The sequence below is a fragment of the Lagopus muta genome, chromosome 6, assembly GCF_023343835.1.
Source record: "Lagopus muta isolate bLagMut1 chromosome 6, bLagMut1 primary, whole genome shotgun sequence".
Classification (NCBI taxonomy): Eukaryota; Metazoa; Chordata; class Aves; order Galliformes; family Phasianidae; genus Lagopus; species Lagopus muta.
Window position 1 is genome coordinate 36,865,523 of NC_064438.1, and position 15,735 is coordinate 36,881,257.

Below are 15,735 nucleotides of genomic sequence, written 5' to 3' on the forward strand. Positions count from 1 at the left end.
CTGCAGTCTTCACATATTGATTTCAGCAGTGGCTCATAGTGGAGTTGAGAGTTCTGACAGGAGTAAGGAGGTCCATCAGCAGTGGCTTAATACAGAAGAGTTTTGAGAAGAGTAGTAAACATCGCCAAAATTCTAAAGCGAGGTATCAGGAGCCTGTAGCTAAACAGAAGCTCAACACACTAGAAGAGGAGCATTGAGAATTCTGGGACCTGCAGACCTCACTTATAGTTTTTGCTGGAGGTGCCTGTGACAATTAGGGAGGATGTAGTCCTCTTTCTGGGACCCACAGCAGCCTTTTTTCTTTGGCATCCCAGAAGTCCCTAGATATTCAGGCTGCGGGGTTTTATGATGGCTGTGAGGAGATTTGCAGTATTGCAGAGGGAAATGATGAAAGTATGAATAAAGATTTTAGTGAAGGCAGGGTGGGGGTAAGGATTTTGGCAGTGTGCCAGGGATGATGTTAGACATACTGACAGGGGAGAGGCAGGAAGAAAGCATAAGCTCAGGATGAGGAATGACTAGAAGGTGTTAGTTTGCTCCCAGGGATAGACAGTAAATCTTAGTTTATTGGTACCTAATGCTCCAAGGTCCATGTATGCAGTAACAGATAATATAACAGTATATTACACAATAAAGCAAAGGCTTGGCAGAGTAGGAGACGTGCCAGCTGTGCCACTTCTGTGATACTAGAGATAGACATGCTGTGAAAATATTAACATTTTTAGTATTTATGTCAGTGTGTCATTGTGATATGAAGCATTGTGATGACAGATGTACTTTCAGTGGGTCATTGCTCTTAACTCTATGTACTGTAGAAGAAACCTACTGTATCTCATGTGATCTGGAGATTTAAAAATTACTTTTCCATGAAGCAAGTGTTGAGAATGCAAAGCAAATCAATTCCTTGCCTTGTTTCAAGGGTGAATTTGAAAACCCATGGCTTAATTTAATTCTTGAAAGATTTCATTTCAGCAGTCAATAGCTATTTATTGTTCCGTCTGGAGAGTAATAGAGAGCAGAGCAATCTGAGGTTGGTGGAAAAATGTTGATTTATGGAGATGCTGACAATGGTCCGTGTAAGTGTACATAATGGTGTATTTCCCTGCCAAACTGTTACCAGCTGTTACTGTGTGCCAAACATACTGGTTACTTTTGCAGCTCTGGTTGAAGAAGTTTATTCTGCTCAACGGGAACGTGACAAGGCTGTCATGGCAAGGCTTAGGTTAGCCAACGAAGAGAGAGATGAAGCATTTCTACGAGTCCGGCGTTTAGAAGAGTCACTCAAAGAGTAAGTCTTCCTGTCCTGTGCAGACAGGCTGTTGTGTGGATACGTAAAGGTCATAAATTGTTTGACAGTAGTTATGCAGAAAATCTTACCTTAATTTTTTAGCCATCTTATGAGACCATATTTTTCTCTAGATACTAACTGCAAGTTGAACAATTTGATTACAAAAATTATAATATACAAAAATATAATCAAGAGCTTTGGTATTGATTTATTCAGAGATAAATAAGAATAATGTGACATTTTACGAGGATCTTTTGACATGAAATACAAGAATGTCAGTTAGAAGTTGCAATGTATAGAAAATCAATCAAACCTTTAAGCCCAGGAGATATTTCCTACAGCAAAACTTTTACTAATTATGTGGATGATTTGGTAAAAATATGTTTTCTTCCATATCTTCATTGTAGAAGCAGTTTTAACACATGAAGGGTATACTTAATACTTTCTAGAAATTTGTGTATGCCTTGCTAACCTAACAGAAATAGTCAATCCATTGATAATAAAACTATTAAGTCAGGAGAGGAAGATCATAAATAGCTTCTTTTCTGACTTTGGGATATAGGTAGCCTTGAATCTACAGCTTGCTTCTTCATGTAACCCTCCTCCAATCAGCTTGGTTACCATTCAGTGGTAACCCTCTACTAGTTGAGAAATTTCCTTGCCAAGAGAAATGGAAAAACATAAATAAGAAAATGAGTAACTGAGAGAAAGTTAGTACCTCTCATGGAAAATATGCATAAATGTTTGTGGAACTTCATGTACATGAACTTATTATCTACATGTATCCTCGTGAATATTTGTCTGTTCCCTGAGATCATTCCAACACAGTACTTGCTTTATGTTCAGTCTAGGCTAAAATGACCTTCAATCTCATAATTCCCTGTGGAATCTGTTTTGCTTGTTTTTAATTTCAAATTTTCATTCTCCTTCTTTGCATTGCAACTCTGTAATTACACTTCTATTGCTTATCTACTTTTTCTTCCCACTTTCCTTGTCTGTCTTTTAATTCCACTTCTGTATCACTTCTTCCATAAGTCAAAGAAGACTGCTCAGCAAAATTAAAATAGTAGTAGCTAGAGGAAAATGTGAAAGGCAAAGATATGCAAGAGAGGAAGGGCAAGCAAGATAGGAGGACTGAGGGAGAAAAGTTAGTATACTGAGTAACATCCAGTAGTAATCATGTTCTCTGCATCAGCTTTCTTAATATTTGCCTCTTTCCTGATCTTTTTTACCTATTAAGTCAAACTGCAGTTTTGATAGGAATGTTGTAAACTTTAACTATATCAGACAATATACATAAAGGTTCCTTGCCCTATTCCACCAATTTACTTATAGTACTACCTCAGTCCATTCTTACCACAACCTGTTGACAAGCTGACAACACCCCATCCTTGACCCTTGTCAGTCAACTCTGAAACAGCACCTTCTCAATAATATGATGTTTCTTCCTAAAAGAGTAATACTTTAATAAAGAGAAACATTGCTTGTTGTGGTTGCTGATTTGGATTTTGGGGGAAGAGGTTGCATTCTTTTTCGGTGAAGCCTTTGGGGATTACAAACTCCAGAAGTCCACGTGCACTAAGCTTACAGGATGCTTATTCATGCAGCTGTACACCTTGGAAGCAGGAAGCAGTCAAGTGGAGCCAAGATTCTTGCTGGACAACCAGCCTGGCTCAAGCACGGCAGCTTTTCATTACATTAAGCATCTTTACTAACTGTGTAATGCTTACCTGAGGTGACAAAATATGCTTTACTTCTTGGACTTACAACATGTTGCAATGAGAGGAGAAAGCCAGGGTGGTGCTGCAAAGAGTTGAATTGAAGTGGTTAAGGCTCAGACAATCTCTGCAGTATTCACAAAAGTGGAGTGATTTAGACTTTGCCCCTAATTTACCAGTAAATATTACCTCACTATATAGCTTCAATAAGTCTTATTCTTACAAGCTTTGTAGTTAACCACACAAGGAAATTACTTTGCTCAGCTTATTCATTCTAAATAATTTAATACTGTGGCTGAATGGAAATTTTTGGGGAGCGTTCACCTTGCCACTAGTCCTTCAGTAGAAGCAGTGATGATAAGATGAGCCACAAGAAACTTAGTTTATTTTGTTTAATTTGGGTGGCTTATTTCCAAAAATGTTGTATTTTTCCCAACTACCATCCTTCATATGTTCTTCATGCAGTTGTTTAAAATACCAAGCTATCTGTCTGAGAGGTGAAGCCTACAGAGTATTTTTTGTAATGTTTTTAGGCTACTTGTGCCACAAGCATCAAATTTTAGAGCACAAGTCATTCCCTCCATCTGCTTTGGACTTCTTCCAATGAGAGATTTCTACAAGAGGGCAATACTGAACAGGCTGCCAACCCTTATCAAATGCTTTAATGCTTGCTTTAAATTATGTGCTATAGCAATTCTATTGTCATTATTTAACTGTAGTAACTGAAATTCTTTCTGTTCTGTTAGCCCTAGGGTACGTATTAGTGTAATGTGTGCAGAGATGGGGGAAGAGGGAATCATTGATTATTGATGTTTAAAATCAAGAGAGACATCAAGGCAAATACTCAGCTCTAGATGCTCAGTATTTTTAAAAAATACTGTCATCTTAGAAGAATGCATCCTCTGTGACAGCAGTTTGCTGAAAAGCTACCCTTATGTGGGAACTGATGTTCATTTTCCCACCCCCTTTCCACTCTAAGGTGTCCTGCTTACCCAGCCTTATGGTTGGCTGGGTGATTTGTTAACCCATACTTTTAGCAGGACAGAAGTCCTCTAGAGAAGCAGATCAGTTCTGCCAATTTACTTTGGCAAATACTGTTCCTGTCATGTTGAATACAAACTAGCTTAAGATCCATTTTTAAGTCTCTCATGAAGTGAAACTTGCAGCATTAATTATGAACCCAAAAGTAGGAACTCTATGAGAAGCCAACTCAAGGAGCCAGTTCTGATTTTATGATTTATGTTACTTTATGAATATATCTATAACCCACCAAAGATTAGCATTTACTTTTTTTTTTTCATTGTTTTGTTCTGATGCTGACTGTAGGTGTTGGAATAATTACTGCTTTTAAACTCCATATAAATAAACTCCATATAAACATACTACCTACTGTACATAATAGTACATTCTGAGCTGTTTCTTTTTTATTTAAGCAGTTAAGTTTCGTATGGTTGATTTATCATGCATTATAAGTAAAACTAATTCTTTAAAGTAAAAGATGCTAATGTTCTATCAAGTACTCTATGATGTTTGCTAGCTTAAGTCTTGGCCTTAGAGCAGCATCTGTCACAGCACTGAAAAAGTGTGCATTGCTTTATAGCAGATGTTTAGTGGCTACTATTTATCATTTTAAATAGTATACAAGTAACAAATATTTTTTTGTGAAAGTGACCATTAAATAAGTAGCAATGAAGTGGTGTAATTGTAATATACTCATTTTTCCAGAATAGAGGTCTCCTCCATTTTAAAATACATATAAATGCTGTAAATACTATGTTGTCCATATAATTAAGCTTAAGTAAAATATATAGGTTGTTAGATCCCATTTGTTAGATCTTTGCACTATCACTCAGTGCTTTTGCACAATGCTTTTGCGTATAACTAAATTCCTCATATCATTTCTATATTTGACAGATTAGAATACATACTATGATATGAAATGGGGGAAAGCAAAAGCAGCTTATGTGCTTAAATAAGGACTTTACAGGGGGTTGTCCTAACTTGCTATTTTGTGCAAGATACAAAAGCAAAACATTTTCAAGGAAACTTCAACTAGTTCAGTTCCTCCTTTTGGAAGAGAGGTGGGAAAATAATTGCATAAAAATGAAAAAGAAAAACAAACCACAAAACAAACAATCTTTACAAACCTTGTCCTGTTACATTTATGGTGTACTAAAAACAACAAAAGTACAGTGTTGGGTAAAAGTTGTAAGTCCAGAAATAAATAAAATAAGAGCATCAGTCATTTCTATCACTGGGGAACTTTCTTCATCTAAGCACATATGAACAATTGATCCTTGTAGTCATATATAGCAGTAAACATTAATAACTTAACAGTCTGAAGTCAGTGCTGAAGATATGGAGCATTATTGAAAGATGGAGTCGAGCAGGTGGCACTTTAATATGTTCAGTGTCATGGTTGACTCTAAAGACTAGTAGAATGAAATTACTTGAGGTTCTAAAGATTTAAAAAGCGAACTCATTTTGCTGCACTAAGGAAATGCTACTGATCAGGCTTTCTGTGTCCCTTTTTTCTAGGCTAGAAAATATTAACCCTGAAGAAAATGACATGGTAAGCCATTCTCTGAGGAGATTTCTTGATGTCAGTCTTATATCTTAGAGGCTTAAGTTCAATTGAGTGGGTTTCAAGAACTAAGATGTGGGAAAAAGAAGAATTGACACACTAATAATGTACATCTTTGCTGCAATATGAAAATTCAATAACTTCACTCAGTCAATTTACAATTCACATGTGCCTATTAATTAAAACCCTATATTAAATAAAATATATTAAAACTTCATGTCTGACTAACATATAATGCTGTTGGTAGACATTACAGGAATTACTGAACAGAATAAACAATGCAGACACAGGGATAGATATACTCAAGAATGGAGCTATAATTCTGAATCGAATACACAGGACCAAAGAACGTAAAAAGAAAATAATAGCTGAGGAAATGAACACAGTGATAGAACAACGGGATGCTGCTTTGTCTCAAGTAAGTCTCTACAAGTATGTAATCACTCAATACCAATTTTTAAAATTTTTTTATTTTTATTTTTTTTTTAATTTTGGGGAATTTACTTTGTTAACTTTCTTTTGTTGAAAATCTCAATAACAGTCCTTATAGTAAACAGCTGATTAACAAGCAACAGTTTCTTCAAGGCAGTAGTGGCTATTGAAATGACACCGATCTATTTCACAGGAGGGATTGTGTATTCTTTCTACCTGGTCACTAGCTGACCCTTTAAAAACAAGTAAATATAGTATTCATTATATTGAGTAATTTAAAAAGGTGTTAAGATCTTAATTTTCCAGTATTCTGTAGCTGTATAAAACAGTTTGTGATTGGGACTCAAGGATTTGTAAAGAGTGACAGAAACATGCACTGAAGGAAGATAAGACTGCTGCATGTGACTCTTTATTGCTTTACATTCAGAAGATGAAAATTGGCATGTGGTCCTTGACTCTCGATGTTTAACACTTCTGCTGTGTAGCTTAAAACAATCTGTTGTATTCTCTTCTGCTCAGATCAATCATTCTCTTTGCTTTCCTATCTTCAAAGAAGAATATTATCTTCATTCTCTTTACCCTGGAGAGTATCTCCTTATTTTTCCTATCACATAGAAGAGTTGTTATGTTTGGGGTTTTTTTCCACAGCTTTCTTTCCTGTTGTTTTTTTTTAACCTAGATTAAACTCAATAGGAGTAGTCTGTAGAAAGAATACTAAGCAGGGGGCTACATCTCACAGAATTTTAGACTGGATGAACATCCTTATGCTTTCATGCAAGGCAAGAAATTTCATCTATGTCTTGTTCCAATATTGAAAATTTCAATGTCCACTGAATGTGAGCTTATACCTAAACAATTCTTTAATTCTAACAGAATTAAAGTCAAATCTGTGATCTTGACTAGTATTGTGATGATTGAATTTATTTTGTATTGACATGTTTTTCTGTAAAAGAATACTCTTCCACTCACTCTGTAATTCTCATGTTTTGTTTTTTTGTTTGTTTGTTTGTATTCATTTTTTTTGCATTCTGTCCTCCTGCAGTCTTGAAAGACTCATCTTCTCGGTTCCTAACATATTTTTTGTCTGTATCCTATGTGCACTACAAAAGACGCTGATGAAGTTAATGTGGGAAGTTCACTTTTTCACAGTGCTTTCTTTTATATTAATGAGGAGCAGCATAGCTACTCATCTGTTCTGCCAAAAAATTTATGCTCTTTATTTTTTAATTACGATTGGATTTCTTATTTGCAAAGGGCATTTGGAAAGTGGCAGCTTATAAGAAAAAAAGCTTTTAGCTCAAGAGAAGGATCTTTAGATAGTTTTATTTTTCTTCTGCAAGATTTTGCTTCTTTGGCGAAGTAAACTTTTCAGACACACTTGGACTTTAAATATTTAATGAAAGATATCAGAAGAATGTCATTGCAGGGTGTTATAATATACATTTTATTTTTAAGCTACCTGTTCAAGGAATAATATACAGACATTTATACAATCTTGCTTCCAGGTAATCAAATTGGAACTTAATAAAGATCATTAGTTTATATAATAATGGGTTAATTGCCACAGCTAGCAAAGCTGTCTTTAGGCCTGACAGCAGAAAGCATAGGTAATGTTACATAGGTACTGCAGCTGAAAAATAAATAAACGAATAAAGCAAAACACACATTTCCAAAAATTTTCAATATTTGGTATTAAGGTGTAATACTGAGATAGTGTTTGCAATTTACAATACAATTTTTTTTTTTAATTAGTTATTATTGTTAATAAATTAACTTCAGTACTCACGTATTATGCTTCCATATCTGTGATTCTTTTATGACTGTAGCTATCAAAGCTAGAAAATAGATCCTATCGTTTCAACTTGCATTTCTTACTTGATGATTCCCTGGGAATTCACACAGTACTTGAATTATTAGTAGTCTTTTGTTAACATTGCAATAGCAGTAGTTATTACAGTGCTAACAGCAAGAACAGTAGGAGAGGGATTCCTACATTAGACCACAAGGGGACTAGGAATAATTCAGGGGATGTATATGCTTAGCATAACAAATGCAAATTATTAGAAGTTAGATCTGAGGTCGCCTCAGGTGTTCATAACATCTCCAAGTTAAAATCTTTTTCTTTTCAGTGAAAGTGACATCAAATATAAGGGTGGATTGATGAGAACAGACCAAGGCAAAGCAGAAATAGAGTAAGCCATTAATATGCTATGCCTCTCTTCTGCAAAAAACACTTTTAAAGTTCAGAGGCCATTGGCAAAGGAGGAAGCTAAATACTTCCTGACACTTTATTTGAAGGCTGTGTTGCTCTGTTTCTGCTTGCTCTTGTGCAGTGCTGGAGACTGCAGTGTCATTTCCACCATAGCCAGTTCTATATAAGAGAAGACTCTATATCTGAGAATGTTGGGACAGAAGTTTAATAAAGCCAGGTCTATTATCCTTTGTAATGGATTTGTTCACAATACCGTGACAGCTGACAACTAAACACCATAAATATAAGTAACATCTGGTGTTCTACATGTAGGATTTCTGATTTTTCTCAGTAAGAGAGAATAACACAAAAGTTTTCCCTCTCAGTAATGTTGCTTTGATTTCAAGTAAGCTCCTAGAGAATGGGCAATCTGCAACCTACGCATTTTTTTTGACTGAATATATGCTGTCTGATTTCAACTCATCTTTCAGTAGCTTAGCAAAAACTAGGAATTTTACAGTGCCTTCCTGGTAGTTATACTGTGAAGGTACTCTTTTCTGGACTGTGGCTGCATGCATTCTTGGTAACGGTTAGCTAGTTGTCATTCTTCTGTTGAAATTTCACTGGAATAATTTTTTTATTCTTAAAAAGAACTGCCAAAGTCTTAGCACATGAAAAAATTCTTTGAATCTTCACACCCAAGCACCTCTGCATCTTTTTTGAGATTTTAAATGTGAACGCTACTTCTCATTAGGAAGCAAATAGAGGCACTGCTATCACTGTATTGAGCTGCACATGTGTATGTAATCTTAGATCATTCACTAGATTGCTGAGCAAATATGCAAACTACTTTTTGTGTGTGTGAAAACAAATAAAATGGTATAAACTCAAATATTTGATACTACTTTTAGTATGTATTTTCAAGTGAATAAAAAACAAACAACTAAAGCGTGGCTAAACATTGACATCCATCTTCTCTTGTACCAGCCTCCTTAAAAAAACACACTCAACTGTTTGGTTGTGTTTGCTAAGATATATTTGTTAGTGAACAGATACTGCGTTGTACTGGGAGCTTGTGTCTGTTTTATGACCGATCCTCTGAAAAGAAAATGGAGAAAGATGTTCTATTTCTCATGACTGTCAACATAAGTTTCTTTTTAAATGTTCAGTTTTGTCTTAATCAGTACAAGGAAAAATCTCACTTTGTTATCCTATAATTCTGCCTTTCTTCCAGAGTCTTTCTTGCTTGATCAATACAATTAGTGACCGACATTTAGTAAAGCTCACGTATGGCCACAGTCACATTGTGGAATCTTCATAAAATAATTTAAAGAAAGCGGTTTCCAGCAGGAGGCAATACAGTGCAATATCTCAGACAAGCAATCACCTATCAACCACATCATACCATATGGACAGGAATGTTAATATGATTTCAGAGTTTGCAGCTGGAGCCGGTGACTTGATAAGTCATAATCACTTTCCTTATGGTTTAGAGAAGAAAGGGGACCTTTCAGTTGGTACAGCTTGAAATAAGTGATTTTTAAAAACAATACAAGAGATGACTTATTGTTCAGAATGTTGTGCGTGTGATATGCTTTTCATCCTAACTTTCATTCTGTAGATAATTTTTAATTGGCAAGTCAGTTCTAAACAGAATTTTAAATATTAAAGATGTCGTGTTTTCTATTTAACAAAAACAAACAGAAAACCAGTAGGTTTCACGGTTGGCAAAGTATCATCTGTAATACCCTGCTCTTGAAGCTATAACGTAAACTGGCAAGCAGACCTGGTTTTACAGCTTTGAATAGTTTGATCACATCCTGCTGTGCAGGAACATGCTTATGACTGCTCATGTAAAAAAATTGGCACACACCCAGATGCTCATCTGGAGCAAGTTAAGTACCTTCCTCCATTTTGAGGAACTGTTTGGCAACAAGCAGGAGTTTAGAGTCATTGAAAAAAAAAATGAGAAGCACTGCACTTGACTGGCCATCATTATCAGCTTCAGCTAATGACTAATAAATGTCTGCTGTTACAAGTCAGCTTCTTCCTTCTTTTTTGTTAAGTCCTGCTTTTGTACCAAATAAGGTGTACAACTCTATTTTCTGTGTTTCATAGAGCATTAAGGCATTCTCAGCACACCTCAGTGAACTGGTCTTACTGAAGTAATAAACTCAAGAGTTGTAATATATGTAAAAACAGCAAAAGCATATGTAAATGAAAAAAAAAATGGATTACATATCTTGGATCCTTAATTGGTGAAGGGTTACAATGTTACATGACTCTTACCTGAAGGAAAAGATAATTCCTTTGCAACCCAAAGCACAATTTGGGATATTAAATATATTAGTAACCAGTAGTTCAGTTTTCTGTTCTGTGTTTTGGTAGACTTAGATGTTTCCCAAATAGGGATAATGAGTGAATTCTTGTTTGTACAAACATGTTTTGTGGTGTCCTAGCTGCTCTTCTGTCTTTCCTTTTGTATCTGATAGTTGGGAAATGCAAGAAAAGAAAAGGTAGAATGAATTCACCATTGTTTGTGAACAAGACAGCTGGTGTGAATTATAGACGATTTTTGGTCACAGGCTTATTTCAGGAGGAGAGAGAAGTTAAAGGGACTGTTTATTGTAATTTGAGGATCCAAGGGCCATGCTGCTTCCCACTTATGGCTGATATGCTTTGAGCATGCAATGGCAAGTTCCTGTTACCTCACTTGCAGTGGGAAGCAGCAGATGAGTAGGCAAGGAGAAATTGCTTGCAGGATGGTTAAAGCAGGGGAAGGGAGCTGCCTTTCAAGATACTCCTTTTGCTGCACGGCTTCTTTCCTACCTAGCTGCTTTATTCTTCTAAAAATAAACCAAGCTGGAAGAAGAAGGTAATTATTTACATTCTGAAATGATAGGTACACCCTGACAATCTACTTAAGATATATTTCTGCTACTTGGAGTATGAGTGTTTTCCAGGGATACACTCAGTTAAATATTTGGCTACGTTCAAAAAACGTATGAAGTAATCTTTCTCTTCTGAAGTAGCTATTTCAGTCCATGAGAACCCAATGTAGAGGAAACTGACTGAAATCCTCTTGATGTCTTTCATTGGGAATTTTTATTTGTGTAGTATTCTCCTGAAAAGAATGATGCCTCTTTAAGCTTTCATTGTGATTCTCCTTTCTTTTGGTTAATTGCTGTATACGAAACAGTTTTCAGAGCATTAAGGAAAGTGAGGTGAGATGTTCAGGCGGAATAATAGGAGGTCAGATAGAGAAGATTTGATGACATCATACATTTGTGTGCAATGTCAGTTTCCTGATAAAGCAGAGATTACAAGCTTTTTGTTGGCAAGTATTTGTTTGTTGTGAATGAAACTCACTGTGACTTCACTGAAGCCAGAATTTCACTAGTAAAAGCAAATGTCATGCAGCTGATACCTTAGTTTGACTTCAGCAGTCCTTTGGTAGCATAAAGTGATGTAGTTTTCAAGTTAATGCTGGTCACAACAGCAAGTACAGGTCAGCTGGCAGGACATCAGTGGAGGAGAGTGGAGGATCTGGAGGAAATTACCCTAAAGAGCTCTTATACTTTATAACTTTTGTATTTAGCCCACGAATGCTAAGTATGAGTAAATTTGTAAATGTTAATGCAGTGTTTCCTTGAAGAAAGGGATTACAGTTAGTCTTTTTGAACTTGCGAAGCAAATTTTTAATTGCTATTACATTTCCTCTTTTTACACGCATAAGGTTTTTGTTGAATGATGCCCTGAGACACATGATTGTTTGCATTGTTAAATCACCTGTTGTTCCTCTGCAAACAGAGTGTTGTGCAGAATTCGGAGAGTACATATCTGAATGGTGTTTGAGAGCATGATCGAGCCTTGTGCCTTTAATTGTGAACTTTAATGATCTTCCAATAGAACATTCATCTTTTTTCTGGTACCTAGAAAATCCTGCCCCTCTGAAAATGATAGAAAATTTTCTTGCAAGCTTGTTTGATTAATTGATATTTGACACGTCTATCATGGTGCTAAACGCTAGGTTCACACGGCTTAATTTCCAGAGCAATTTCTAGAATTAATTTAAATATTTTATGTCGAAACTCTAGGATGACATAGAAAAATGTTTTGTATGCTTATTGATCATCTGATTCAGTAGCAAAAATCTGTGGAGGAAATTTCCAATGTGACACAAGCAGAGTTCAAACAGTATTCCTTCTGAAGACAAGACTGAATCACTATGTGTGTATTAAACTCTATAGGTACCAGAACTGTTTAGAAGTACTGAAAGTAAGTTTTCTGTGGGGCAAGTTAGGTGATCAGTGTTAGTTTAGATTTTGGGCAGCTTACCTGTTGGTTGAAACAGCTCTAATTTTCTTGGGAGTTAAAAATGTCCATCTATATGTTTCACATTTTAAGCAAGTTTTCTTAGGCAACATTCTGAGAAATCTCACTGCAAAAGCACTTTGTTATTTTGGGCACTCAAACTGAGTTTGCATAAAGATTCTCTCTGATAGATGACACAGAAGATTTCTGTGCTTGATACTTACATTTAATGTGGAGTCTTGGAAGGATGGTGTCTGACCTCTGCATTCATTTCCCTTCTTTTTGTTACTCTTACTGCTTGTTGAATGTTTACAGTTACAATGCTGATGTCAGTTATGTCTCTATGACCAAGTGGTTTGAACAAACAGGAGTGAATGTGGAGTAGGAAGTAGTTTCCACCATCTGCCATCTACATGAATGTATTTCTGGGTGTACTGTGGGAGGAGGGGTCTTGTCAGATTGGGTTGGTTTTGTTTATGCAGGGGTGAGGGGTTGGTTGGTTTTGTTTTTTACTTTTGGCTGGCTGTAGCCTAGTCCTGTGAACTGAATGCTCATTTTTGTCAGAGTGCACCGAGTGCATTCCTGGAGTGCATCTTTGAATTTGCTTTAATCAAAAAAGGAATTCATTTCATGCTGTCAGAGAGCACTCGGTGGTGCAGATTGAGCATAAGAAGTAGAGACAAGTTAGAGAAATTCCAGATTGAACCTCCAGTGTAAGGTAGCATGCAAAATGTACTTTTTCAGTGAAAATCTCTGAAGGCCACTGAGAATTTTTATCTGAAGTTTAAGGCTTCCTTGTTTATAAGTATAAAAAGGAAGAATTAATCCTTTTGATAGAAGCAAATATATTTAAAATTAGTTAGGTTAATGCTCTGATAGAGTATTAAATAAAATTAAGGGTGCAAGAGGTGACTTCAGGAAGGAGAATAAGATTTTTAAAAACTATTTTAAAAAAATATCTAGGAAGAAGGAAATAGTATCCCACTATGTTATATGCACTCTTCTTGCTATGAAAATTACTAGCTACTTTGTATGCAGACTTGTCTAATGAAGATTTTGGACCAGTCCACAGCACATAAATCAACGTTGTTCCATCAGTGAGAAATAGGTTTTTGAAATACTAGCATGGTTCAGAAATAGATTGACATGAAGAATGTAAAGTTAGGTTTTAAATAGGTAGGAAAGATATTTTCCTAGAATATAGTGCAAATTATGCCACTGCAACACATCAGTAGTTGACTGAATTTTTGTGGATATGGAGCCATGGCAAATGAACAGAACTGCTTTCTGTTGACTTCATTTATTTTTTTCCCAGAGTCCCTAAAATTCATTTCATTCTAACTTTCTAGAACTACTGTCATCCTCAGTCATCCTTAGTATTCAGGATGTGTCTTAAGCTGTAAAGAGAGATGATGATTAAGGAAATTTATGTCCAGTAGTAACAGAGAATGTAAGGAGACATTTAATTGTTAATTGTGCTAATCTGGTTACACATTTTCAGCGGAATGGTAGACTACAGATGAAATGTAAGACTTAATGACCATTATATTTATTTCAATTTCTCTCTAGGCATTTAATCATTTTAAAATGAACAGGAAACAGTGATTGTCACAATGGAAATTTCCGTGCTTTCTTTGGTCTGAACATTGTGAATTTTTTTTTTTTTTTATTGCAAAGGCAGTTTCTGGAAGCCCTGACTTGCTAAAGTCAGCTTAAGTATTCTGGTCTGCATTGTTTTGTGGCCCAGGCAGAAAAGTGGAGCAAGAAAATCCATGAATATTCTCTTTGTGAAAGAAAGATTCACTTTAGCGTTGTTTAATTTATCTATGTCTCATTCACCAAGTATACCTAGATCTGTTTGTTGTATGGCTTTACTGTTTCGTGCTTCAGATTGAGATTTGCCCTCTTTCCCATGTTCTGTTTATTCACTGTTAATTATTTTTCAAGCGGAGTTGCTTTGAGAAGAAAAATTTAGCTTCCATTACCCTCTATTGCAAATGAAGGACAGACTTTTCTTTTGCACGTGGAGTGCTTGTGATTGTGAGATGCTGTTGTCAGGGAATTTGTTCATGCTTTCTGATGTTGTTGTTTTATTTCCATTCTCTTCAGTAGTGTTTTTAAAGTTCTTATTATTGAGTGTGTTGTGGGTATGCAGAGTTTAAAAACATCATATTCTCATTTCCAATTATGTCTATTGAAAATACTTTTTAAAATGACCCAATCCAATTAGGTAGAAATATTTATTAGAAGGCCATTTATAAAACAGATTTTGTGAAAAGCATCAAATTTTGGATATACCTCTCCAAAATAAACTATCTAAAAGAACAGTATTACTAAACTAAAAAGAACAGTATTAAGCCATAAAAAGACAACTTTTTACAATTCTAGAATTATCAGAAATACAAAATTTATATTCCTGATAAGTTGTTTGCTACAGTATACTACATTTTTATATTGTACTGATGCAGGATAAAGCAAAACACAGAATCAGTAATGCTTCTGAGTATTGTTGTTCCTTTTTTTAATCATTGATAACATAGAGTTGATGTCTGTTGTTGGGGGAGAGTTTTAACGTTACCTCTAACTAATGAATTATCTGTTCTAAACATAGAAATCTAAGAATATTAAGCAAAGTTCTATTGCAGTTACTGTTGATCTTCAGTTATGATCAGCACCACCAAAGTTTAGATAAAACTCAAAAGAAGTGTGAAGATCTATGTTTGAGGAATGGTTATGACTACTTTCCTACCAATTGTCTCACTTGATGGTGGTAAGTCATCAGTTAGGTTTCCTTCCAAATCATTTTCTGATCATAATTTCATACCTTAGAGATTGCTTTCACTCTTTCTGTCTGAAAAATCTGTTTGTGTGTTCAAGACAAGTGTGAACATCACCCTTCCTGTGTTTCTCCTTCATCTCCTGTAGTTTTGAGACAAAGCTCTGTTTCTCAATCTACAAAATCATTTTTGCATGCAGCCTTACTGTTTGAGGTTCTGTTCGCAATCAAAATGTTAGAATTCTGACTGAATCTCAGTTTGCAAAACTAGTCCTGAAATCTTGCATGAAGATGAAAGTGTCCAGTGCCAGCCTCCCAGAAGAAACAGCAAAATGCTTGTTAATCCCTTGTATTAGTCATCAGCCTATGTTCTACAGTAGGGCTAGCCAGCAGCTGTGCATCTCATTACATGTTCTCTTTATGTTGTGTGTC

The 15,735-nt window shown here is 35.6% G+C and overlaps 1 protein-coding gene across 23 annotated transcripts in view; it reads left to right on the forward strand.

Moving 5' to 3' along the window:
- Positions 1–15,735, forward strand: part of MIPOL1 (mirror-image polydactyly 1) — a 176,240-nt gene that overhangs the window by 55,076 nt on the left and 105,429 nt on the right. For all 23 annotated transcript variants that reach the window (XM_048950008.1, XM_048950006.1, XM_048950005.1 and 20 more), the window contains 3 exons: positions 1,159–1,288; positions 5,545–5,578; positions 5,838–6,008. In XM_048950008.1, the coding sequence (XP_048805965.1) occupies positions 1,159–1,288; positions 5,545–5,578; positions 5,838–6,008 (335 nt within the window). The remainder of the gene's footprint in view (positions 1–1,158; positions 1,289–5,544; positions 5,579–5,837; positions 6,009–15,735) is intronic.